The following is a 23,948-nucleotide window of genomic DNA, read 5'->3' on the forward strand; positions in this document are numbered from 1 at the left end:
TTTCCCACCGGGAAAGTTTTTGGCCATTTTTATAACTTATTTCTGCCCATAAAGATGCCAACTTGACTGCCTAGTAGATAAGGTGCCAAGCTAGCATGTGGACTTCCTACCCACTTGCTGTCTCCCCTGCCTTTCGAAAGTACCCACTTTCTGCTCCAAAAGTGGAGCAGTACCTTTGAGGCTGGAAGCCCATACTTCTTCCCCTAAGCTAGCTTTGGAATACAAAGTCACTTTCTTTATACCAGACCTCGCTCTTGTTAACTGGACTCTGCAAGTGTTGAGTGACTAAACCTGTGTTTCAGTTACAATTACTTATAATACCTAATACAATGTCAATACTCTGTCAATAGTTGTTAGGCTGTATTGTTTAAAATTCATATTACTTTTTATTGTTTTTTTTCCTGAATAGTTTCTATCTGTGGTTGGCGGAATATGTAATTGTGGAACCCACAGATACAGACGACTGACTGTTTGCCCTTTTTATTTTACCCTTATAAAGTCTCATTCTCTCACAAATATACATGGGGATTTTCAGAGGCTATACGATGTGTTACATTATGATTGAATGCAGAAGCAGTTATAACAATTCTGCTGTCATTTATGAAGCAAGACATTAAAGACATTTACAAAAATGTAAAACAATGGCACTCTTCTCACTAATTTTTTAATGAGTACATTGTTACTTTAAAATGTTTAATTTCTAATGCAGTAAACATCAATAGATTTAACCCACATAAACAAAAGCTCTTTGGGATCTCCAACAATTTTTAAGAATTTGAAGAAGTCTTGGAAGCAAAACTTTTGAGAACTGCTGCTTCAAGCAGTCCTAGTTCCTTTCAGTAGAAAATGTACATGAGAGATCACAACCTAAGAACAAAAGATGCTCATGATTACTGGTTTGCCAATTTCTTTTAGGCCATTATCAACAGGTAGAGCTAAGACAAAATTATATACATTTTTAAAGATAAAATACAATATGAGTTCATACTGATTCTTCCTGTTCACAATTTGACTATAGGATTTTTACTTAAGCACATACAATTTATATACATGTCTCCCCATACCAAAAAAGATCAGTTTTTACAACACTCACGTAAACAGTTATTTTCAGTGTCAGATTAACAATACCATGATCAACACCACTATCCTCAATATGATTATTTAAAACAGTTTAAGATTTTTTTTTTTTTTGAGACGGAGCCTCGCTCTGTCACCCAGGCTGGAGTGCAGTGGCGCGATCTCGGCTCACTGCAAGCTCCGCCTCCCAGGTTCATGCCATTCTCCTGCCTCAGCCTCCCGAGTAGCTAGGACTACAGGCGCCTGCCACCACACCTGGCTAATTTTTGTATTTTTAGTAGAGACGGGGTTTCACTGTGTTAGCCAGGAAGGTCTCGATCTCCTGACCTTGTGATCCACCCGCCTTGGCCTCCCAAAGTGCTGGGATTACAGGCGTGAGCCACCACGCCTGGCCAAGATTTTTTTTAAGTTGTTTTTTTTTGTTTGTTTTTGCGGGTTGTCTCTCAGTGGATTTACAATAATTCAATGGTTTAAAGTTATAGTTGATCCTTGAAAAAAACAGGTTGAACTTCGAGGGTCCATCATACGTGGATTTTCTTCTGCCTCTGGCACCCCAAGACAGCAAGACCAACCCCTCTCTTTGCCTCCTTATGATTTTCTTAATAACAGTTTATTTTCTCTGGCTTACTTTATTGTAATAATATAGCATATAATACATATACAAAATGTGTGTTAATCGACTGTATGTTATCGGTAAAACTTCTGGTCAAGAGTAGGCTATTAAGTTTTTGGAGAGTCGAAAGTTATATGTGGATGTTTGATTGTGCCAAGTGGAGGGGACTGGCACTCCTAACCCCAGCGTTGTTACAAGGGCTATTGTATTTAGAATGATGTGTACCTTTGAGATTATGCCACCAAGTGGACCAATTAAGAGCTACTGGTTTTTACTTGATTTTTATGGACTGCTTTTTGTAAATTTAATTTTGTTTTGTAATGATATTGTTAAAATTAAAACTTTAGAAAAATTAAATTTAGCAGAAATTAATTGAGCAATGACCAATTTGAGAATCAGGCAGCCCTCAGAACCAGAGGAGGTTCAGAAAGTATCGTTCCACAAAGAGGCCAGGCAGCACGCATAGAAAAAAAAACAGAAATGAGATACACAAACAGCTTGATTGGCTACAGGTTGGCCTTTGCCTTATTTGAACATGGGCTGATCAGTTGACCACCTGTGATGATTGGCTGAGACTCAGTTATTTGTTACAGAAGTATATTCCTAAGTTAGGCTGTGAGTTAAATTGCATACTAAGTTGGGTTGCAGTTCATTATATAAGGACTCAAAACAGGGAGACATCTTTAAGCTAAATTTAATTTCACAATATGAAATATTTACTTGGTTCTAAAGTCAAATTTATGAAGATGTTTCCAGAGATGTCTAGATTCTATCCCTGTCTCCTCTATCCTATTTATTTCCTCCACCATAGGTAACATCTTTAAAAACCTCAAATGTTTTCATTCCCATTATTTTGAATATTTAAGAAAATATGTATATATATTGAAATTACCACCATCTTTCTCTTTTTGGGTAAAAGCATACTGTATAAATTCCTATCCATTTTTTTTCCACTTTGTAATGTATTCTGGAGGTCACACCACAGATGTATATAGAGTTCTTCCTTATTACTTTTGACGATTGTATTAGCATTTCATTGCTTTGTTGTGTGAAAGTTTTTGGGAAGCCACTGTTTTGGACTAGCTTCACGCACTAGGCCCCAGCAGACCAGACCAAACCAGAATGGAGTCGTTTGTGCTAAGTACCACACAATCAAACTGAACTTTGAAATGGGCCAGTTTCCCAAAAAATAGGAAATTCCCTTAAGTCTGAGTCAGTGAAACAAGGAAGTTTCTTCTGCTTTAACCCTAAAAGTAACTTTGAAACGATGAGTCCACTTTTTGTTCGGTTTCTGCTTTCTTCAGCCCCTATTTGCCAATAAAACCAACCGCCTCTGCTCAGCTGATCAGAACACTCATTCTACTTTATAGAATGAGGTGTTTTCTGATTCTAGAATCACGAATAAGAGTCAATTAAGATTTTTAAACTAATTCGTTGTAATGCTGTCTTTTGACTGTTGTACTACAATTTATTCAAGCAGTCCTTTATTTAGGAATTTGGGGGTAATTTCCAATATTTTGGTATTATGAATCGTGCTGAATAGTCGTGCATGCTCTTTCATATTTTCACCACACGCATTTTTGGGTGAAAGCATGAATTCATCTATGCAATTTTGCTAGATATTAAGCTACTCTTTTCACTATTCCTGTACAGATGGAGGGACAGATGAGACAGCTGCCCAGGGCATTTCAGCAGTTACTGGCATAGCTGGGATTTGAACTGGGATGTAACTATTTTCATACACTCTCTAGGTCATTCCAAGGTGGGAGAGGCAAGCAAATAATTTTGAATCTGGCCAGCATATTCACTGAAACACTTATGCTTATCCTTCCTCCTTCCAGCATACAAGTTCTTCCTTAGCAAAACCTCCAGTCCTCTAATTTAGCATACTTTCGTCTAATCTGTCACTTTCCTCAGGCCCCACAACTACGAGTACTCCTTGTCCCCACCCGGTCCTAATTTGGTCGGGTATAGCGGAGGTGGGCGTAGAGAGAACTGGAGGTGGAGACCTTTGTGCGTGCCCAGACACTGCTTTCCTCGCGAGGAATCTGGGGCCCCTGCAGAGGCGGAACCAGGATGTGACGTAATAACCGCGCGCGGCGCTCGGCGTTCCCGCAAGGTCGCTTTGCAGAGCGGGAGCGCGCTTAAGTAACTAGTCCGTAGTTCGAGGGTGCGCCGTGTCCTTTTGCGTTGGTACCAGCGGCGACATGACGGGGTACACTCCGGATGAGAAACTGCGGCTGCAGCAGCTGCGAGAGCTGAGAAGGCGATGGCTGAAGGACCAGGAGCTGAGCCCTCGGGAGCCGGTGCTGCCCCCACAGAAGATGGGGCCTATGGAGAAATTCTGGAATAAATTTTTGGAGAATAAATCCCCTTGGAGGAAAATGGTGAGTGACAGACCTCTCCGGTCCCCCCCAACACACCCCACTGCTGCCGGCAGCCTGAACATTGAACGTCCGCTCCCTGCAGCCACACCAAGGACTGATAACGCTCAGTGCTCTGGGACACTGGCCAGTCCCGAGAGTCCTCCTGGAGTCTCGGGAGGCAGGAGTCCAGGAATATGTATGGCTTTGAGAGAGTCATGCCTTTTACTGTCAAGTACAGTGAGACGGGGGCGAATTTTAATACTTAGGTTTTCCAGGACGCTGCACATTTGATTCTCTTTTGACTGTAGAAATCTTCCCTCAGAATAATAACCAAGGACTCGCTAGAATTAAAATTCTGTGATTTAAGTATTTGAGGACACTTGTCTAACTTTTAAGTGTGAGGTTCTAGAGACCAAGTAACACAGTATCCAACCACCAGAGGGCACAGCCAGCCCGTAGCTGATAGTACAGCCCCATGTGATCCCCGTAAAAGACAGGGTCCTGTTGGTATGCCTTGTGAGTCACATTCAAGAGCTACCTTTCTAAACTACCGTTCTGTACTTTTAACACAGTGTTTCATTAAAAAATGACATTTTGGGCTTTGAAGAAAATCACTCATTCAAGAACTTTATTTTCAAGGCCTCTGGGTATTTTCTTGAGGACTGTTATGGATGATAAACATCTCAGAATTGCTTTGAGTTACCTGCAACACTTACTGATGACAGGATAATAGTAGTAACAATACTACGTAACACACGGGTGCTTGCTGTGTGCTTGGCACTCTACTGAGGGTTTTACATGTGTTACTTCATTTCTTTATTCCTGTAAGGTAGATATTCCTAATCCTCATTTTAAATGTGAAGAAACTGAGGCCTACAAAGCTTCAGTGATTTGCTGGTGGTCAGGGAGCTAGGAATTGAATATGAGTTCATATTGTAATCAACATGTATCTGTTTCTTACTGTGCTACAAAGTCTAGTGCAATAGAATTGTTGAAAATTTTTCTGAGAAAGTGGTATTGGATACTTATTTATGATGGTAAAATTCAACTCTTCTCCCACCCTTTGTATCCCTGACATTATCGGAATATTGGCAGTCACTGATTTAAAGTTGACGTCCCATCCATCAGCAAGTGATATAAGGAAGTAAATAAATAATAATGTGTCGAAGTTCACCTTACCTTACTTTAATTTATTCTTTTATAATCATATCTGTTATAATTCTTAGATTCTGGATTGTCCCTTCCTTGAATGGATAGGTGTTTTTTAATCAAGTTGGAAGACATGGGAAAGTTCCATTTTTAGTTCTTTTTAAAAATAGTGTTGCAGAGGGCATTTTGGAGTGAGTTTGGGACACCCCATCTTAGTATGTAAAACGTCCTTTTTCCAGCATTGGCGTTGTCAAGGTTGTCTGCCTTATACCTAAAATGATGTGAGTGTCATTGATCAATAAATAAGGGAGATGACTATATCTGAAAAATTCTGTAGGTTTGATTACTCTGGTTAAATACATTAAAATTATTCTTTCATTATTTTGCTATATTTTATCTTTAACAAACTTATAATAAGGATATTTTTAGATGTCTTTAAAAAATCTATAAATGCCTTGTTATAGTCTTGCAAAATACTGCTTAAGCATTTTGGTCTGGACTTTGTAGGTATCTTCTAGCAGACTCTGCATTTACTAAGAATATTTGAGTAGATGAGGTTACCTACAGACTATAAGAAAATATGTGCCATTTAGAGTTTTGTAAAATAGTCATGGCATTGTTACATCATTGATGCCTTTTGTTCTGCCATAAATATAAAAAATGGGATATGTTTATTTTGTGTATGTGTTTTTCCCCCCAGGTCCATGGGGTATACAAAAAGAGTATCTTTGTTTTCACTCATGTACTTGTACCTGTCTGGATTATTCATTATTACATGAAGTATCATGTGTCTGTAAGTATGTCCTTTTCAGAATTTATTTTTAATATTGTCCAAAATTACTTTCTTTGTGGGTATCTTACCCTACTTAGTGGAAATAATCTGCCACTTATAAACAGATTTTGAAGTACTTTGAATTCTCTTAGGTAAAAGGTTTAATGAAAGTTACATAATTTGGTATAGTTTTTAAAAAATATTGTCACTAGTTTACAACTTGAAATGGATTTCCTCATAGAAATTAGTATTTAAGTGATAAGAATGTAGTGACCTAATAATACTAGGGTAAATTTGGGGTCATGAATAGGAAGGGAGAAAACAATTCTGCTCCTTTTTAAAAACCTGTATCTCATATAAGGTAAAAATTCAAAATAGACAAAGTTTATCTTTGTCATCACCCAATTTCTATTCCCTTCATTTTATCTGATTCCTCACAATTTTTATTTATTTAGAACTCAGGATGTCCAGATGCCTGCACTTTTTCACTGATACAGATCTTGCATGGGCTGATGGAACTGAGCCAGTTGTGGTATTTTAAAGGCTTGGTCTGGTGCAGGGTGTTGGATCCCAGGCAGAATGAGAAGGGCATGCATTTTGGGAAGTGGCATGGCAGAGGGAGCAGTGGTGACTGCGTAGCCTGAAGTGTTGGAACACAAAAGAGTAAGGAGGGCATTCGTATACCAAGAGAGGGGTGTTAGATCCTCAGCGGGTTGCAGGGGAGGAGGGTGAGCACATCTGTTTGGGGAGCAACAGTGGCAACAGCCTAGTGTAGGATATTGGTACCTGAGCAGAGGGAGGACATCTGGAAGAAGGATGGTATGAGGCAGTGAGGCAAGTGGTAACTCAGAGCAAGATGTCAGAACCTGAATGAGGCGAGGCAGGTATTAATGCTGGGATGTGGTTGTGGTGACAGGAGATGGGTTATATATAGGGAGATTGGCCAAATACAGGCATACCTCAGAGATATTTCAGAATTGGTTGTAGAACAATGCAGTTCCAAAAGTATTCTTTGGTTCTAGACCACCAAAACGAGTTACACAAATTTTTTGGCTTCCTAGTGCATATAAAAGTTATGTTTACACTGTGCTGTGGTATAAGTGTATAATAGCAGTATGTGTAAAAGAACGATGTATATGCTTTAATTTAAAAATACTTTATTGCTGGGCCATGTGTGGTGGCTCCCACCTGTAGCCCTAGCACTTTGAGAGGCCAAGGTAGGAAGATTGCTTGAGGCCAGAAGTTCGACCGGCTTGGGCAACATAGTGAGACTCCATGTTTCCAAAAAAAAAGAAAAAAAAATAGCTGGATGTAGTGGTCCACACCTATAATCCCAGCTACTCAAGAGGCTGAGATGGGAGGATTGCTTGAGCCCAGGAGGTCGAGGCTGCAATAAACTGTGATTGCGCCACTGCACTCTGGCCTAGGTGCCTGGTTGATATGCTGCCTTAAAAAGAAAAAACAGGCCGGGCACGATGGCTCATGCCTGTAATCCCAGCACTTTGGGAGGTTGAGGTGGGTGGATCACGAGGTCAAGAGATCGAGACCATCCTGGCCAACATGGTGAAACTCCACCTCTACTAAAAATTAAAAAAATGAGCTGGGCATGGTGGCGGGCGCCTGTAGTCCCAGCTATTCGGGAGGTTGAGGCAGAAGAATCACTTGAACCTGGGAGGTGGAGGTTGCAGTGAGCTGAGATCGTGCCACTGCACTCCAGCCTGGCAACAGAGTGAGACTCCGTCTCAAAAAAGAAAAAGAAAAAAACAAAAACTTCATTGCTAAAAAATGCTAATGATCATCTGAGCCTTAGTGACTGTGTATGATCTTTTTGCTAGTGGAAGGTCTTGCTTCCATGTTGATAACTGCTGACTGATCAGGGTGATGGTTGTTGCAGGCTGGAGTGGCTGTGGCAATTTCTTAATATAAGATAGCAGGCGGGGCGTGGCGTCCCACGCCTGTAATCCTACCACTTTAGGAGGCCAAGGCAGGTGGATCACGAGGTCAGGAGTTCAAGACCACCCTGGCCAAGATGGTGAGACCCTGTCTCTACTAAAAATACAAAAATTAGCTGGGTGTAGTAGTGGGTGCCTGTAATCCCAGCTACTTGGGAGGCTGAGGCAGGAGAATCGCTTGAACCCGGGAGGCGGAGGTTGCAGTGAGCTGAGATTGCACCACTGCACTCCATCCTGGGCAACAGAGCAAGACTCCATCTCAAAAAAAAAAAAAAAAAAAAAAAAATATATATATATATATATATATACACACACACACACACACATATATATACATACACATATATACATACATATATACACATACATATATACATATATAAGTATATGTACATATATATACATATATATATAAATGTATATGAGACAACACTGAGGTTTGCCACATCGATTGACTTTTATTTTCACGAAAGATATCTCTGTAGCATGAGATGCTGTTTGATAGCATAGCATTTTACCCACAGTATAACTTTCAAAATTGGAGTCAGACCTTTCAAACCATGCCGCTGCTTTATCAACTAAGATTATGTAATATTCGAAATTCTTTGTTGTCATTTCAACAATGTCCATAGCATCTTCACCAGGAGCAGATTCCATCTCAAGAAACCACTTTGTTTGCTCATCCAAAAGGAGCACCTTCTCATCTATCAAGCTTTATCATGTGATGGAGGCACTTCAGTCACATGGTCAGGCTCCACTTCTAATTCTAGTTCTTTTGCTATATCCACTACATCGAGTTCCTTCCTGCACCGAATTCCTGAACCCCTCAAAGTCATCCACGAGAGTTGAAATCAACTTCTTCCAAACTCTTGTTCATGTTGATACTTTGACCTCCTCCTGTTAATCATAAATCTTCTTAATGGCATATAGGATAGTAAATTCTTTCCCAGAAGATTTTCCATTTTCTTTGCCTAGATCCATCAGAGGAATCACTATCTTTTTTTTTTCTTTTTGAGACAAGGTCTTGCTGTGTCACCCAGGCTGGAGGGTGGTGGTGCCATCTCGACCCACTGCAACCTCCGCCTCCCAGGTTCAAGCAATTCTCCTGCCTCAGCCTACCAAGTAGCTTTTGATATGAAGTGAGAAACATGCAGCTCTTTCTTTTATTTGAACAGTTAGAGGTCATTGTAGTGTTATTAAATTGGCCTAATTTCAGTATTGTTGTGTCTCAGGGAATAGGACAGTCCAAGGAGAGGGAGAGAGGTGGGGAATGGCCAGTTGGTGGAACAGTCACAACACACAACATTTACTCATTAAATTCACTATCTTATATGGATGTGATTTGTGTTGCCCCTTAAATTTGTAGTAGTTAACATCAAAAATCACTGAGTGCAGATTACCATAACAAATATTAATATAACAATAGTGACAAAGTTTGAGGCCAGGCATGGTGGCTCACACCTCTAATCCCAGCACTTTGGGAGGCTGAGGTGGGCAAATCAGCTGAGGTGAGGAGTTCAAGATCAGCCTGGCCAACATGGTGAAACCCCATCTCTACTAAAATACAAAAATTAGCCGGGCTTGGTGCACGTCTGTAGTCCCAGCTACTGGGGAGGCTGAGGCAGGAGAATCCCTTGAACCTGGGAGAAGGAGGTTGCAGTGAGCCAAGATCGCACCACTGCCTGGGTGACAGAGCGAGACTCCATCTGAAAAAGTTTGAAATATTGGGAGAATTACCAAAATATGGCACAGAGACGTGAAGTGAACACATGCTGTTAGCAAGATGGCACTGAGTTTCTGGGATCGGTGCCCGGCCCATGCCAGTTTTGCAGAGCACACCCGGTGTAGACCCCTGTGACTGGGGCCTGGACCGGCTTGAGCAGCTGGCCAGCGGGTGCCACTGCCTGCGGGGCCCAGAGGCGTTGAGTACATCTGCAGTGCTCCAGAAGCACAAGACTGTGAAGCTGCGGGCCCTGTGCAGCCCGAGGAAGTTTGGCATGGCGGGCAGGAGCTGCCGGGAGATGCTGCGCAAGGTCTACCTCTGCTTCTAGCTCCCTCGTACGAGGATGGCATGGAGCTGACCGAAGCGTCCTCGACAATGCCGAGCTGGTGCTGCTCACCTCACGCCAGGCCTGGCAGGGCTATGTGAGTGACATCGGGTGCTTCCTCAGTGCTTTTCGCCAGCCGCACGCGTGGCTCATCCAGGCCGCCCGGCAGCTACTGTGTGATGAGCAGGCCCCCGCAGAGGCAGAGACTGCTGGCCGACCTCCTGTACAACGTCAGCCAGAACGTCGCAGCCGACACCCGGGCTGAGGACCCGCTGTGGTTTGAAGGCTTGGAGTCCCGATTTTGGAATAAGTCTGGCTATCTGAGATACAGCTGTGAAAGCCGGATCCGGAGTTACCTGAGAGAGGTGAGCTCCTGCTCCTCCATGGTGGGTGCAGAGGCTCAGGAGGAATTCCTGCGGGTCCTCCGCTCCATGTGCCAGAAGCTCCAGTCTGTGCAGTACGACGGCAGCTATACAACAGAGGAGCCAAGGGTGGCAGCCGTTTCTGCACACCGGAAGGCTAGTTCTCCTGCCAGGGTCCCTTCGACATGGACGGCTGCTTGTCGAGATACTCCATCAACCCCTACAGTAACAGGGAGAGCAGGCTCCTCTTCAGGACCTGGAACCTGGATCACATAGTGGAAACAAAAACGCACCATCATTCCTACACTGGTGGAAGCAGTTAAAGAACAAGATGGAAGAGAAGTGGACTGGGAATATTTTTATGGCCTGCTTTCTACCTCAGAGAACCTAAAATTAGTGTTGTCTGCCATAAGAAAACCACCCACAAAACCAGCTATGACCTGAACAGAATCTACAAACCCCAGACAAGGTTGAAGAGGAAGTGGCCTGTGCGAAAGCGCCAGTGACATATACACACCACATTCTCGTCTTTGTTCGAGGCCTGTCGTGGGCATAATTTTAACAGGTGCCTTTTTTTTTTTTTGGTCACTCCAGTAGCTCCTGGAAAAAACCTTAAAAAATATTTCCGGCAAATCTGATTTCAGTACATTTCTGAATCATTGTTTGTTTGTTTGTTTTTTGTAGATGGAGTTTCACTTTCGTTGCCCAGGCTGGAGTGTAGTAGTGCGATCTTGGCTCACTGCAACCTCCGCCTCCCGGGTTCAAGTGATTCTCCTGCCTCGGCCTCCCAAGTAGCTAGGATTACAGGTATGTGCCACCATGCCTGGCTAATTTTTGTATTTTTAGTAGAGACAGGGTTTCGCCATGTTGGTCGGGCTGGTCTCAAACTCCTGACCTCAGGTGATCCACCTGCCTCGGCCTACCAAAGTGCTGGGATTACAGGCGTGGGCCTCCGTGCCTGGCCTGAATCATTTTTTGTACCTTCTGACAGCCCAACTTCCAGAGGACAACCTTGGGGTACTCACTGGATGTCTTGTGAGTCGTCAGTAGCGGTAAGAATTGTCCTGAGCTGAGGAATTCTTCTGTTCTCTGGTTTTACCAGTATTTGGTTTGCTCATGTGGTGTGGTCACCATACTAAAACGGTGTCATGGCTGAAGTTAGCCACTCTTGTTTGAGGGACAAGTTGTTTATGCATCAGCTGTCTGCTGGCTCTCCATTTCCATGGCAAATGGGCAGCTCCATCCTTCTTGACGGTTCTAAATTCCCAAAAGAGGTGTCATGCTTTGCGGGTAAGATGTTTGTACTCCATAAAGAACATAAAAGGACATTCACTGCTGAATTTTTTTCTTTTTTTTTTTTTTGAGACAGGGTCTCACTGTGTCTCCTGGCTGGAGTGCAGTGGCGCGATCTCGGCTCACTGCAACCTCTGCCTCCTGGGTTCAAGTGATTCTCCTGCCTCAGCCTACCAAGTAGCTGGGATTACAGGTGTCCACCACCATGGCTGACTAATTTTTGTATTTTTAGCAGAGATGAGGTTTTGCCATGTTGGCCAGGCTGGTCTTGAACTCCTGACCTCAGGTGATCTGCCTGCTTTGGCCACCCAAAGTGCTGGGATTACAAGCGTGAGCCACCGCACCTGGCCTGCTGAATTGTTTATAATGGCAAAAAGTAGGAAACCTCCCAATGTCTATGAATAGGGCCATAGCTATTATGTCGAACCACATGAAACTGCCGTTTTTCTAGGCCAGAAATGGTGAGCGATCGTTAATTTCATGATTCAACTTGATACATTTACATAGTGCAAAAGGATGTTGCAGTTTCAAGCTTTTATGAAGAAAGTGTTTCTTTGTAGAAACTGGAAGCTGTTCAGTGCACTGTCAGCTGAACCCTGCTCCTGCTCCATTTATCAGAGTTACTATCATCTCAGATAATATGGAGCTCATGTCAGCAGTGCAGGTGGTGAGTGCGCAGAGACAATCTGGAAGGAAACGCTGATCTGAACAGCAGTAATCCTGGGGGACATGGGGGTGGGACTGGATTACAGAGGACTCATTTTCTAAATCATGTATTTTATGATACTTGAATTTTTTTGAAATGGGCATTTATTTAATGACATGTTATAATGTACTTTTAAAAAAAGTGTAATATTTGAATTTTTACATTTGTTGTGTAATCAGCAGAAGCAATAAAGATTTTTCAGAAAAAAGAAAAATGGCACTGATAGAGTTGCTTGTCTCGGGGTTGCTAAAACCTTCTATTTATAAGAAAACACAATATATGTGAAGTGCAGTAAAGCAAAGTGCAATAAAGTGAGGTATGCCTGTGAGTACATATGTTGATGATAAAGGTACACAGGATTCTCACTGCCGGAAAAGGGAGTTACGTATGTGAAAAGGAAGAAAAGTTTGTGGTGGTAGAATGAAATTGGAGGTACTGGTGTGAACTCATGGTTTTTAAAATGTATTGATAGACCTAGAAATAGATATAGATGTAAATGTGGATGTGTGCATGCGTGTTCTTGTGTACATATTCTCTAGCTATGTCCACTGAGAGGACCTGGAAACATGGCCACTCCTTAGTAATTAGCACACTTAGAAGCTAGGTCTTATTTTCTAAATACAGTTATGCACTGAAAGGACCCAGAGCTCAGAGCAGTGGCCAATTCTAGGGCGGGAGGAGAGAAAGTATAAGATGAGCTTGGAACATATTATTGTGCCAGAAAGTAAAGAAGTGCTGAAAGAATGATGGGAACATATTTCAAAGGACACAGAGTCAGCTTGCAAGGACTCCTGCCTGGGCAGTTTGAACTTCAAGATAAATAATGATAGTAATAGATGATAGTCACCTGAATAAAATGAAAATCCATGAGTGCAAACTGATATAAATAAGTGAATTAATAAATGGGTAGAAAAGAAAGCTTTTTGATGCAATAATTTGCCGAATGATAGAATTAGAAAAATTACCATTTGAGAATCATCATAGTAATATTTAATTCAGCTAAGGAACATCAAAGGATGCTAACATTAGTCTGGGCACAGTGGCTCACACCTGTAATCCCAACACTTTGGGAGGCTGAGGTGGGAGGACTGCTTGAGGCCAAGAGTTTGAGATCAACCTGGGCAACATAATGAGACCCCATCCCTCCAAAAAAAGAAAAAAAAAAAAAGAGCCCAATAGTCCCACCTGTTCAGGAGGCTGAAGCAGGAGGATCGCTTGAGCCCAGGATGTGGAGCCTGCAATGAGCTATGATTGTGCTGCCCACTGTACTCCAGCCATCCTGGGTGACATAGTGAGACTCCCATCTCAATCAAAAAAAGAAAATTAAAAAAAAAAGAGGATGCTAATACTAATTTTAAAATACTTATCCTCAAAGTATTTAATTTGTTACAAAGAGAGAAAGAGTATCTTTGTAGTAGAGAAATCTGGCAGGCGCCACCTTAGTCAAGGGGTCTAAATTAACATTATTGATAATGGGGCAAACTGAAATTATGTTACTTGATAGGCTGCAATAAGAACACAGCATTACTTTTGTGATATTCCTGCCAAAGGTGCATAACTTGAATGTAATTTATTGATTAAATTCATATGAGGAAACAGAAGATAAACCCAAACTGAGGGGCTGTTCTCCGTCATTATTGGCATTATACCTTCAGAAATGTCAAGATCATGAATGTTAAAGAACAGCTTTAAGATTGTTCCAGATTGAGGAAGAATAAAGAGATATGCCAACTAAATGCAATTCTTCATTAATAGGCATAATTGCATTATCTGTAAGAACAGTGACGGTGTTGGCAGTCAGAATTTTAAAGAGCCTGCACAGTCAATGGAGAACATGTCATGTAAGGGGATTTTCTGATAAGTCCAAACAATTATTGAGACAATTGAGAAGATTTGAATGGATTTTTTAGATCAGGTAGAGATAGTAATGTATGAGTGTTAGTTTCCTGATCTTGATAGTTGTATTGTAATTATTTTAAGAATATTGTCTTTGTTTGTAGGAAGTATACTAGAGTAATAAACTAGTCAGCAATTTAAAGTGATTCAAGGAAAAAATTATTTTCATTCTTGCAGCTTTATGTAAGTTTAAAATTATTTCAGAATAAAGACAGAAGTTAAGGACTGTCTAACAAATTATAGATAATCCAGTGAATGTTGGCTTTCTGTTAGCCTATTGACAGAAGAGTGAAACAACCAAAATTTTGGGGGGTTTTCAGAACACCCCTGCCCGCAACATAACTTATTCTCTTTGATTGTGTTCTCTATTGATTGTGTAGACTCTTTAAAATTCTGATTGCTGACATCTTTGTTCCGTGTACTAAGCAGATTAAGCCCCTTGATTAACAAGTACGGAGTGCCTAGCATGTCCTCTTCCTTTATTGCTATAGAAAGAATATACAAGACCAAATTCCTGACCTCAAAGACTTTATAGTAAAGTTGGAAGATAGGTATAATTTGGGAAAGAGTATGGAGGAAAAAAGTTAATTCCTGTTAGAAGCAAACATATGGAGTCAGTAATGAACGTGGCCGTATGTACCTAAGACTGAGGAGCTGACTAGAATGGAAGGTCTGTTGACTAGGTAGCCTGGGACCAATTTATGGAAGGTGTTGAAAGTTAGATAGAAGAAGTTGAACTGCATGTGATAGGCAATGGGAAGCTTTCCATTTTTAATGGGAGAGTGACTTGATGAATGTGATACATTGAGGAAAACAAAGAAAAACATTGAAATGGATGGTGAATTGAAGGGAAGAAAGTTCTGACAGCAGGGCAGATCAGCTGGAGGCCATTGCGTTTTAGTAGATGTCAGTTGAGAATCTGGTTAGGGTGAAGATAGCAGGGATGAAGAAGAAAAATAAAGCCAGAGACACTTCTAAAGGAAGAAACACCTGAAGTTGGTGGTTGATTAAGTTGGGGATAAAACCAAAGTTCACAGTCATTTATGACTGCAAAATCTCTAGCCTTGGAAATTACAAGTAGGGTATTGGAAGGGAGGGCTTTCTGATGATGGGATAGAAGTGAATATTTTAGACTGGGTGCGGTGGCTCATGCTTGTAATCCTGGCACTTTGGGAGGCTGAGGCGGGTGGATTGTTTGAGCTCAGAAGTTCGAGACCAGCCTGGGCAACATGGTGAAACCCCATCTCTACTAAAGTACAAAAAAATTAGCTGGGCTTGGTGGCATGTGCCTGTAATCCCAGCTACTCAGAAGGCTGAGGCAGAAGAATTGCTGGAAACCAGGAGGCAGAAGTTGCAGTGAGTCGAGATTGGGCCACCGCACTCTCCAGCCTGAGCGATATAACGAGACTCTGTCTCAAAAAAAAAAAAAAAAAATAGTGAATTTTTTAGGAGCGTGTGCTGCCATGGCAGTTTTGGAGATGTCCAAGTGGACATGGCCTGTCTTATGTGTTAGAAACATGAGATTATTAGTTCTAAGAGGAATTAGAGTTGGGTTAGGGGATTTTCACATTACAAACCAACACAAACTCTCTCTACAACTATTAAAAAGGGCTAACAATTTATATATCTAAGGGTGAGAGAATAGTTTGTATTTCTGTTGTTGATGGGCTTTAAAAAAGTTTATGTTCATAAAAAGGCTACTTCATTTCATTATACATCTGTTATGTTTTCACTATTTTGGCATGTAAGACCCTAGAGAAGAAAATACATTACTTTCTGTCAGTGAAAGTTTAACATCCAAGAGTGATTTTTATGTGCAGAAAGAACTGGTTACAGTGACTTAAAATACAGATTAATATTTGGTTCTTGAGTTTCAAATATAAAAACATAATTTTTTCCTAATTCTTTAAGTTCAGTTTTAAAATTCTGTTAAACTATGCATCTAGTAAAATAAGAATAATCTCCTTTGTTTTTACTATCTTTGGATTAATTGAAGTTGAACTCTTCTGAAACAATTCCATTTACAAACATAGCTAAATTCTGTTAAATATTTTAAATTGTATTTATACATTTTGTGTGTTCAATTTTATTTCGAAGTATTTATATGGTAAATTTATGATTCTAAGAAGTAATTTTTTTCAACCTAGAATCACAAATCTAAATCAATTATGCATTTTAACTAGAATCCTAAACCTAATTTTTTAAAACCTCTGTTAGCCAGATTATCTTACACATTACAAACTCTAATCAACAGAATGTATGGAATGTAGCAATGTTTTCAGAACTTTTAAAAGTTGACACATTCACTTATTTATACTCTGGGTTTAACTTACTTTATCATATCTAAATTTAACTACATTTTTCTGGGATCGAAAAGACATTTCTAAGAGAAGCAAATTTAACAAACTGCAGTCACTAGGTTGACAATTTAATACAGTAATGTGGTTGCTTATCTGAGGGTTCACACTTCCAGGTGATTTTTCCTGAGCCATAGATGGACATATTTAGTTAAACATTTTGTGTCAGTAGAGGTCCCAGAGCCACTCACTTACCTTACTTTTTCTCTTGATTTTGGTAGGTAAAGGATTGCATCTTCAATAAGATTGCAACCAGTTTGCTTCAGCTCACTCCTTTGCTGCCTAATTGAATTCTGCATCTCTCAGATGACTTTTCAGTGTCTTTTTGCCTTTTAGCACGTAAAGACATTTTAAAGTGCTCACATTGTATTCTGAGTTTCTCTCATGTTCCAGTTCTCTATGCCTCATATCATGCCAATAATCTTTTAAATTTTGGGCAGTGGTATCTTGTGCAGATGTATATGCATAAAAAGTACATGTATTCAACAATTACTTATGTAGTACCTCTTATGTGCAAGGCACTGTTTTAAAGACCAGGATACAGCAGTGAACAGAGCAGATTGAGTCCCACCCCTCATGACATGTTTAGTTTTAGAGACTGGTAATAAATATATAAACAAAGAGGTATATTATGTTATAGGAGAACAAGTCTATAGAAGAAAAATTAAGCAGGTTAAAAACTAGAGAATGATAAGGCTTGCTATTTTAATTAGGCCTCTCTGAGGAAGTGATCTTTGAAGACAAACATAAATGAAATGAAGATACAGGTCAAGCAGTATTTAGGAGAAGAGCATTTCAGGTAGAGGAATCATGAAGTACAGAGGCCTTAAGGCACAAGCAGGCTTGACTGAATTGGACTCCTAGGAATGGAGCCACTGTGGCTGTAGTAGAGTAAGTGAGGGAGAAAAGACTGGCTTTTTCTCTAAGAATTAGGAAACTTTGAGCAGAGTGACATATCTTAAAAGAATCAGTGTACTCTGCCTTGAAGTGTGGAGAATAGACTTTTCATTTGCATAGGAGGGCACAAGTGGAAGCAGGGAGGCTAGTAGGTGCTATTGTGGTAGTTGAGGTGAAAATATGATAGAGGCTTGGACAAGGCTGGTGATGAGAACCAGTTGGATTCAGGGTATATTCTTAAGATAGAATTAACAGGCTCTGCTGAGGAGTCAAGGTTTCTGGCTTTCATAACTGGGGGAATAAGAGTGTCATTTACTGAGATGGGGGACATGGGGAGGAACAGTTTGGGGATGGGAGAAGTTAAGTGTGGGACCTGGTTAAGTTTGAGATGCCTATTTGATAGCTAAGTAGAGATGTTGAGTAAACAGTTGGATATGTGAATCTGGAGTTCTGTGAAGGTTTGGAGCTTAAGTTAAAATTTGGGGTATGACCTATTTCTTATTTTCAGAAGAAACTCTTAACACCATAATTAACACAGAGTTAACTTTTATTACAGGAAAAACCATATGGCATAGTTGAAAAGAAGTCCAGAATATTCCCTGTAAGTCTTAACACTTCTGAGTTTTCTTTTGTTTATTGTTTTTCTCTCTCCTTTTCCTCCCTTTCCAAGCAATTATTAGATTAAAATGTTCTTTCCTTCTCACTTTCGGTTTAAGTCCCTGTTTTGTGTATTCTTGTAAAAAACAAAACAAAACAAAACAAAACAGGAAGAAATACCGTGAGGTAACAATTACAGTTCAAATGGGAAGTGAGCACATTTATTTTCAACCTGGCTGTAAAACGTGTTTTGTGACCTTGATTTTCCTAAAGGGAGTTGAAAGTACCAAAAGTTTTTCACTGTGTCCTGTTTCATGTTGGGTAAAGAGCTTAGGGCATGAGCCTAAGCAAACATCCATGCATGGTGACAGCAACTGAATTTCTGTTATTAATTCCAAACTCTCATGTCCTATGGCTTTGTACCTCATTTTCAAGATTTGACCTTAAGTTCTCCATCTGTGAATTTAATATCCACTAATGGGTGTTTTAAATTTTATACTATGGGCCAGGCACAGTGGCTCACGCCTGTAATCCCAGCACTTTGGGAGGCTGAGATGGGTGGATCGTGAGGTCAGGAGATCGAGACCATTCTGGCTAACACGGTGAAACCCCGTCTCTACCAAAAATACAAAAAATTAGCCGGGCGTGATGGCGGGCGCCTGTAGTCCCAGCTACTCGGGAGGCTGAGGCAGGAGAATGGTGTGAACCCGGGAGGTGGAGCTTGCAGTGAGCCAAGATTGCGCCACTGCACTCCAGCCTGGGTGACAGAGTGAGACTCCGTCTCAAAAAAAAAAAAAAATTTATACTATGAATGTGTGAGCTATAGTACTGATTTGAAATGAGTTATTTTAGCATTAAAAGGTGACTCAGTAGTCAGTTGGTATTTACTAGCTGTTTGTGAGGTTATTGTTTAGCATAGTAGAATACATACTATGTTCTTGTCTATTTCTAGTCACAGATAATGAACTATCATAACTCAAAAGTACACAATTTAAATAACAAAACAGTGTGATTCTTGCTTTAATCAAATGACTTAGTCACAGTAATGATTATCTGTTGCAACAGGGGAATTTTAGGAAGGGCCACCAAAACTGGCCAGCGGTCCCAGTTGGAATGCTGGTTTAAGAAATAGTTGGGGGAGGGGCCAGGCGCGGTGGCTTACGCGTGTAATCCCAGCACTTTGGGAGGCCAAGGTGGGTGGATCACAAGGTCAGGACTTCGAGACCAGCCTGGCCAACATGGTGAAACCCCGTCTCTACTAAAAATACAAAAATTACCGTGTGTGGTGGCGGGCACCTGTAATCCCAGCTACTGAGGATGCTGAGGCAGGAAAATTGCTTGAAACTGGAAGGCGGAGGTTGCAGTGAGCTGAGATCGTGGCACTGCACTCCAGCCTGGGAAATGAGTGAAACTCCATCTCAAAAAAAAAAGGAAAAAGGAAAAAAAAAAGTAGGGGGGTATCGGGGGCTCATGCCTGTAATTACAGCACTATGGGAAGCCGAGGTGGGTGGATCCCTTGAGGCTAGGGGTTCGAGACCAGCCTGGCCAACATGGTGAAACACCATCTCTACTAAAAAAAAATACAAAAATTAGCCAGGTGTGGTGGTGCACGCCTGTAATCCCAGCTACCTGGAGGCTGAGGCACAAGAATTGCTTGAACCTGGAAGGCAGAAGTTGCAGTGTGCAGAGTTTGCGCCACTGCACTCCAGCCTGGGTCACAGAGTGAGACTCTGTCTCGGGGGAGAAAAAAAAAAAGTGGGGGCCAGGCGCGGTGGCTAACACCTGTAATGCCAGCACTTTGGGAGGCGGAGGCAGGTGGATCACCTGAGGTCAGGATTTTGAGACCAGCCTGGCCAACATGGTGAAACTCCATCTCTACTATTAATAAAAATACAAAAATTAGCTGGGCATGGTGGTGCACGCCTGTAATCCTAGCTACCAGGGAGGCTGAGGCACAAGAATTGCCTGAACCTGGGAGGCAGAGGTTGCAGTGAGCCAAGATTGCGCCACTGCACTCCAGCCTTAGCGACAGAGCACCCTGCCTCAAAAAAAAAAAAAAAAAAAAGTAGGGGATTTCTCCTTTTGTTTTATTGTGTAACATTGATGTGTGTTACAGCCTAGGTAGTCTCAAAATAGGAAATTATCTTGCTGGTTTTTCCAGTTGGGCAATTTATATTTATTTAGTCTTCCATTTATTCGATTTAAATGTTAATTTATTTTGCCATTTACTGTTCAAAGGAAAAGGAGAGCTCTATTCAGAAGACCATATCAGGGATCCTGTAGCATTTCTCATATTTCTGTATTTTTTGCCACTGTGGTTCTTTCTTGTTTCTGTGCCATGACCCCTTTGAGGAACTGAAGAATGCTCATTGTATACATGTTTAGAATAGGACAAGTAATAACAAACTTCCAAATCTCAATGGCTTAACAAAACAGAGGTTTATTTCTTGTTGACATCACAGACTACTGTGGATCAGGTGATCTTCCTCAATCTTACAGCCGTGCCTGTCGAATATGAGGTTCCAAGATTGTGATACAAAGATACGGCAGGATGTCTCAGGGGATGATTTTTAGGATCTAAGCTTAGAAGTAGCTTACATCACTTCTGCTCAAATTCTGTTAGCTAAAACTCACTCTCATCTTCCCAAATATTATCTGTGTGCTCTTTGCTATTTCCCAGACCCCTGTTCATGGAGTTTCTGCTACATTCCATCTTTCTAGTCACCAAACAGCTCTTGGCTTCTTTCTTTACCCATGCATAACACACTTAGTCTCTCTCCTTAGGGAGAAATCCCAAAGTCCCATTCCATCACTGCACCCGGCCCCAAATCCATGATCTCCAGATGATGTAAAATAGTATGTCAGGTTTATATATGACTTCTGTTGATCTGAGGATCAGTGAACTAAGAAGACAAGTTAACTGTATCCTTGTCCCCCAACCACACCCATTGTTCACTGGTAGAATTTGGATAGCATAGTAGTCACTGGTTCTTGGCAATCCTGAAATCTCACTCCTAACCCGTGTGTGAGAAATTACTTGAATGGGCACTGATTTTGTTTTCTTGAAAGAACACCTTTATCCATAGTTCTTCCTGGTTCCTGGCTCTGTCCAGGGGGTTTGTTCTTTTCATTATCTACCTAGACCACATCTAAATGGTATTGGGAAGCATGCCCTCCTTAGGGGCTGTATGGGCTTCAGAATCTGCCACCTGCTTGCAGGAGGTTGAATGCCAGAGGTTGTTTTAATTTCAAACATTCTGGCAGGATTTTGTAAACTATATGTTTGGTTTGTCCATCCATTTCCCTTGACATTTAGAAGCATGAAAAGAAAAATATTTGGTAGACATCTAATGTGTTTACTTCTAGTCAGTTTCTCATGCCAGTATCTGCTTTTCCTATACACAGTTACCAGCTTGTCTCATTTCTTTGTCCTTATGCATCTGCCTCTCTCACCTCTGTGGCAGCTATGTGGAGGCCATCTGAGGCAGACTGGTTCAAAGGCTACCTTCATTTTAAACTGATCTTTGCCATAGGGCTGTGTCCCTCTGTTTGAGTTTTATTGGGCTTCTGTTGCTCAGATTTCTTGTGTTAACTTATTGTTTAGGAATTCTGAAGTAGTGTGATTTTTCAATACCACAAGGTCCTGATTTTTTATTTATTTTTTAGATACAGGGTCCTACTCTTGCTCAGGCTGGTTTTGAACTCTGGGCCTCAAGCAATCCTCCTGCCTTGGACTCCCAAAGTGCTGGGATTACAGGCATGAGCCACCATGACTGGCCCAAATTTTTAGATTCTATTAACTTTTTTTTGGTCAGGAACAGAAAGTCTCTAGCGTGCACCAGTGTTCTCTCTTCCTCTCCATTTTTATGTCGCCTCTCAAATCAGCCACTTTTTGCCTGAGCTCATGCTTCTTAAAGTACATTCCCAAGGCATCCAAGGATCCCAAGGATCCAAACACATACTATAACTTTTTTTCCCAGCTACTTCTTCTAGAACCTCAAGTTCATTAGGCAGTCAGCTTCCAAGTTATAGGAGATATTTTGCCAAATAGTTTGCCACTGCCTTTTGTTTCCATCTTTATCTTTGCTACCAGACTGCTAAGCCAGTGCCCTATAGCTTGATTTTTATTACAGCAGCATTAGTGCCACTTCAAGGCAATGATTTCTATTGGGATAATGCTAGCTGTACTAACAAATTGTTGCCCAAATGTATAATGGCATAAACATATTTATTTTTTCATTGAATTATAATCCTGAGCAGTACCAGGTCAGGGAATGGCAGGGATTGGGGTGGGTATGGGGACAATTCTACTCTTCCCAGTCATTCAGGGACTGGCAGGCTAACAGAATCTATCTTAAACACATGGCTGAAACTGAAATTGAATAATCTGTCTTAAAACTATACAGCTTGTCAGTGGAGGTTCCAAGATTCTTACCACTTGGTTCTGGCTTCAATGCCCATGCCTTTTTGCCCACATCTATATCAAGAATTGAAAAGACACCTGGACCAGCTGCCTAGCCAAAGTTTGTATTCTGTATTCAGTATGTAAGCCAATCAGAAAACTGGTGATTGCGTAACACATTCAGTTGCTGGGGGTATATTACCTCCTTATCTGGAACTGCAGATGTTTCCTTGCAACTTCTTTCTGGGGCCTCCATTTATTGGGGTCATACAAAATAAAAGATTATCCCTTTATCACTTAGAGAACACAATTTTCGTGCCCTTTTTGATTATTTTGTTTCTGAGTGAAAATTTCCCTATTATTTCACTATACCTTAAAATTTGGAATACTGATTGTTCAGATTTAGTCAGCTTCTACTTTGTCTAGGGTCCTTTTAAAGGGAATGCCAGAACTCAAGTACATTGTCCATGTGAGATCTGATGAACATAGAACAGAATAGAACTATCACCTCTGTAGACTTAAGATTTTTGTACTAACTGTATCTTTGTTTTCCTAGGGTGATACAATTCTGGAGACTGGAGAAGTAATTCCACCAATGAAAGAATTTCCTGATCAACATCATTAAAGATTATGTAAAAAGTTAAAAGGCTTATGAGCCTAAGTTTGTTCCTATATTACCATATTTACTGAATTTTCTGGAAAAGTAACTTTAATAAAGTTTAATCTCAGAAATTGTCATATTTGTTTTCAAGCATTGTACAATTTGAGACTGAGTAATTTAACAATAAGTAAAAAGTGGACATGCTAAACAAATATGAGAGACTACCTACTTTTTCTGGTCATTCTTGACTTGGAAAACGGTATGGAAAAGTATTTAGTTACATGTTTTTTTTTTTTTTCTTACACAGTACTTACACTAATTTGGTATCAGGGTATGCAACAGTGAAATATCACAATAAACAAATGTAAGAACAGCAATTCCATGCACTTTTGTTTTAAGGAAATCTTTCCGGCCAGGCGCAGTGGCTCATGCCTGTAATCCCAGCACTTTGGGAGGCCGAGGCGGGCAGATCACGAGGTCAGGAGATCGAGACCATCCTGGCTAACACAGTGAAACCCCGTCTCTACTAAAAATACAAAAAAATTAGCCGGACGTGGTGGCGGGCTCCTGTAGTCCCAGCTACTCCGGAGGCTGAGGCACGAGATTGGTGTGAACCCGGAAGGCGGAGCTTGCAGTGAGCCGAGATAGTGCCACTGAGCCTGGGCGACAGAGCAAGATTCCGTCTCAAAAAAAAGCTTTCCGAATCATTTTTGAAGAATTTAGAAACTTGATTGAAAAGTTTATTCCAACTATGATCTGACACTCAAGACTGTCAGATCTAGGTTGCTGTTAATTTTGTCATGAGAATGTAAAATACTAAAATCTCTAAGTGAAAAATTTGCATACTAGTGCTTGTTATA

General features: G+C 40.9%; 1 protein-coding gene and 1 pseudogene across 3 annotated transcripts; both read left to right on the top strand.

Annotated features, from left to right (window-relative positions):
• The first annotated feature begins 3,773 nt into the window (after positions 1 to 3,773).
• On the top strand, positions 3,774 to 23,225 carry NDUFB6 (NADH:ubiquinone oxidoreductase subunit B6). 3 transcript variants are annotated; one of them, NM_001246208.1, is made up of 4 exons: positions 3,898 to 4,077; positions 5,906 to 5,998; positions 18,045 to 18,089; positions 23,044 to 23,112. In NM_001246208.1, exons 1-4 carry the CDS (start codon positions 3,898 to 3,900, stop codon positions 23,110 to 23,112), a joined length of 387 nt encoding a protein of 128 aa, NP_001233137.1. The 3 variants fall into 3 exon arrangements, with proteins under 3 accessions (XP_009454515.1, XP_009454516.1, NP_001233137.1); XM_009456240.5 differs by lacking the exon at positions 18,045 to 18,089 and having other exon boundaries at positions 3,774 to 4,077; positions 23,044 to 23,225; XM_009456241.4 differs by lacking the exon at positions 5,906 to 5,998 and having other exon boundaries at positions 3,794 to 4,077; positions 23,044 to 23,225.
• Positions 9,663 to 10,905, top strand: LOC104007842 (DNA fragmentation factor subunit beta-like; annotated as a pseudogene).
• Positions 23,226 to 23,948: the final 723 nt, after the last annotated feature.

This window comes from Pan troglodytes, chromosome 11 (assembly GCF_028858775.2).
Source record: "Pan troglodytes isolate AG18354 chromosome 11, NHGRI_mPanTro3-v2.0_pri, whole genome shotgun sequence".
Taxonomy (NCBI): Eukaryota; Metazoa; Chordata; class Mammalia; order Primates; family Hominidae; genus Pan; species Pan troglodytes.

What these genes read in the sequence shown, in the direction of transcription:
- NDUFB6 (NM_001246208.1), top strand. Translation starts at nt 3,898, where the DNA reads ATGACGGGGTACACTCCGGATGAGAAACTGCGGCTGCAGCAGCTGCGA. An exon ending in AATCCCCTTGGAGGAAAATG is followed by an intron (nt 4,078 to 5,905) that starts GTGAGTGACAGA and finishes TTTTCCCCCCAG; the next exon opens with GTCCATGGGGTATACAAAAA. An exon ending in ACATGAAGTATCATGTGTCT is followed by an intron (nt 5,999 to 18,044) that starts GTAAGTATGTCC and finishes CTTTTATTACAG; the next exon opens with GAAAAACCATATGGCATAGT.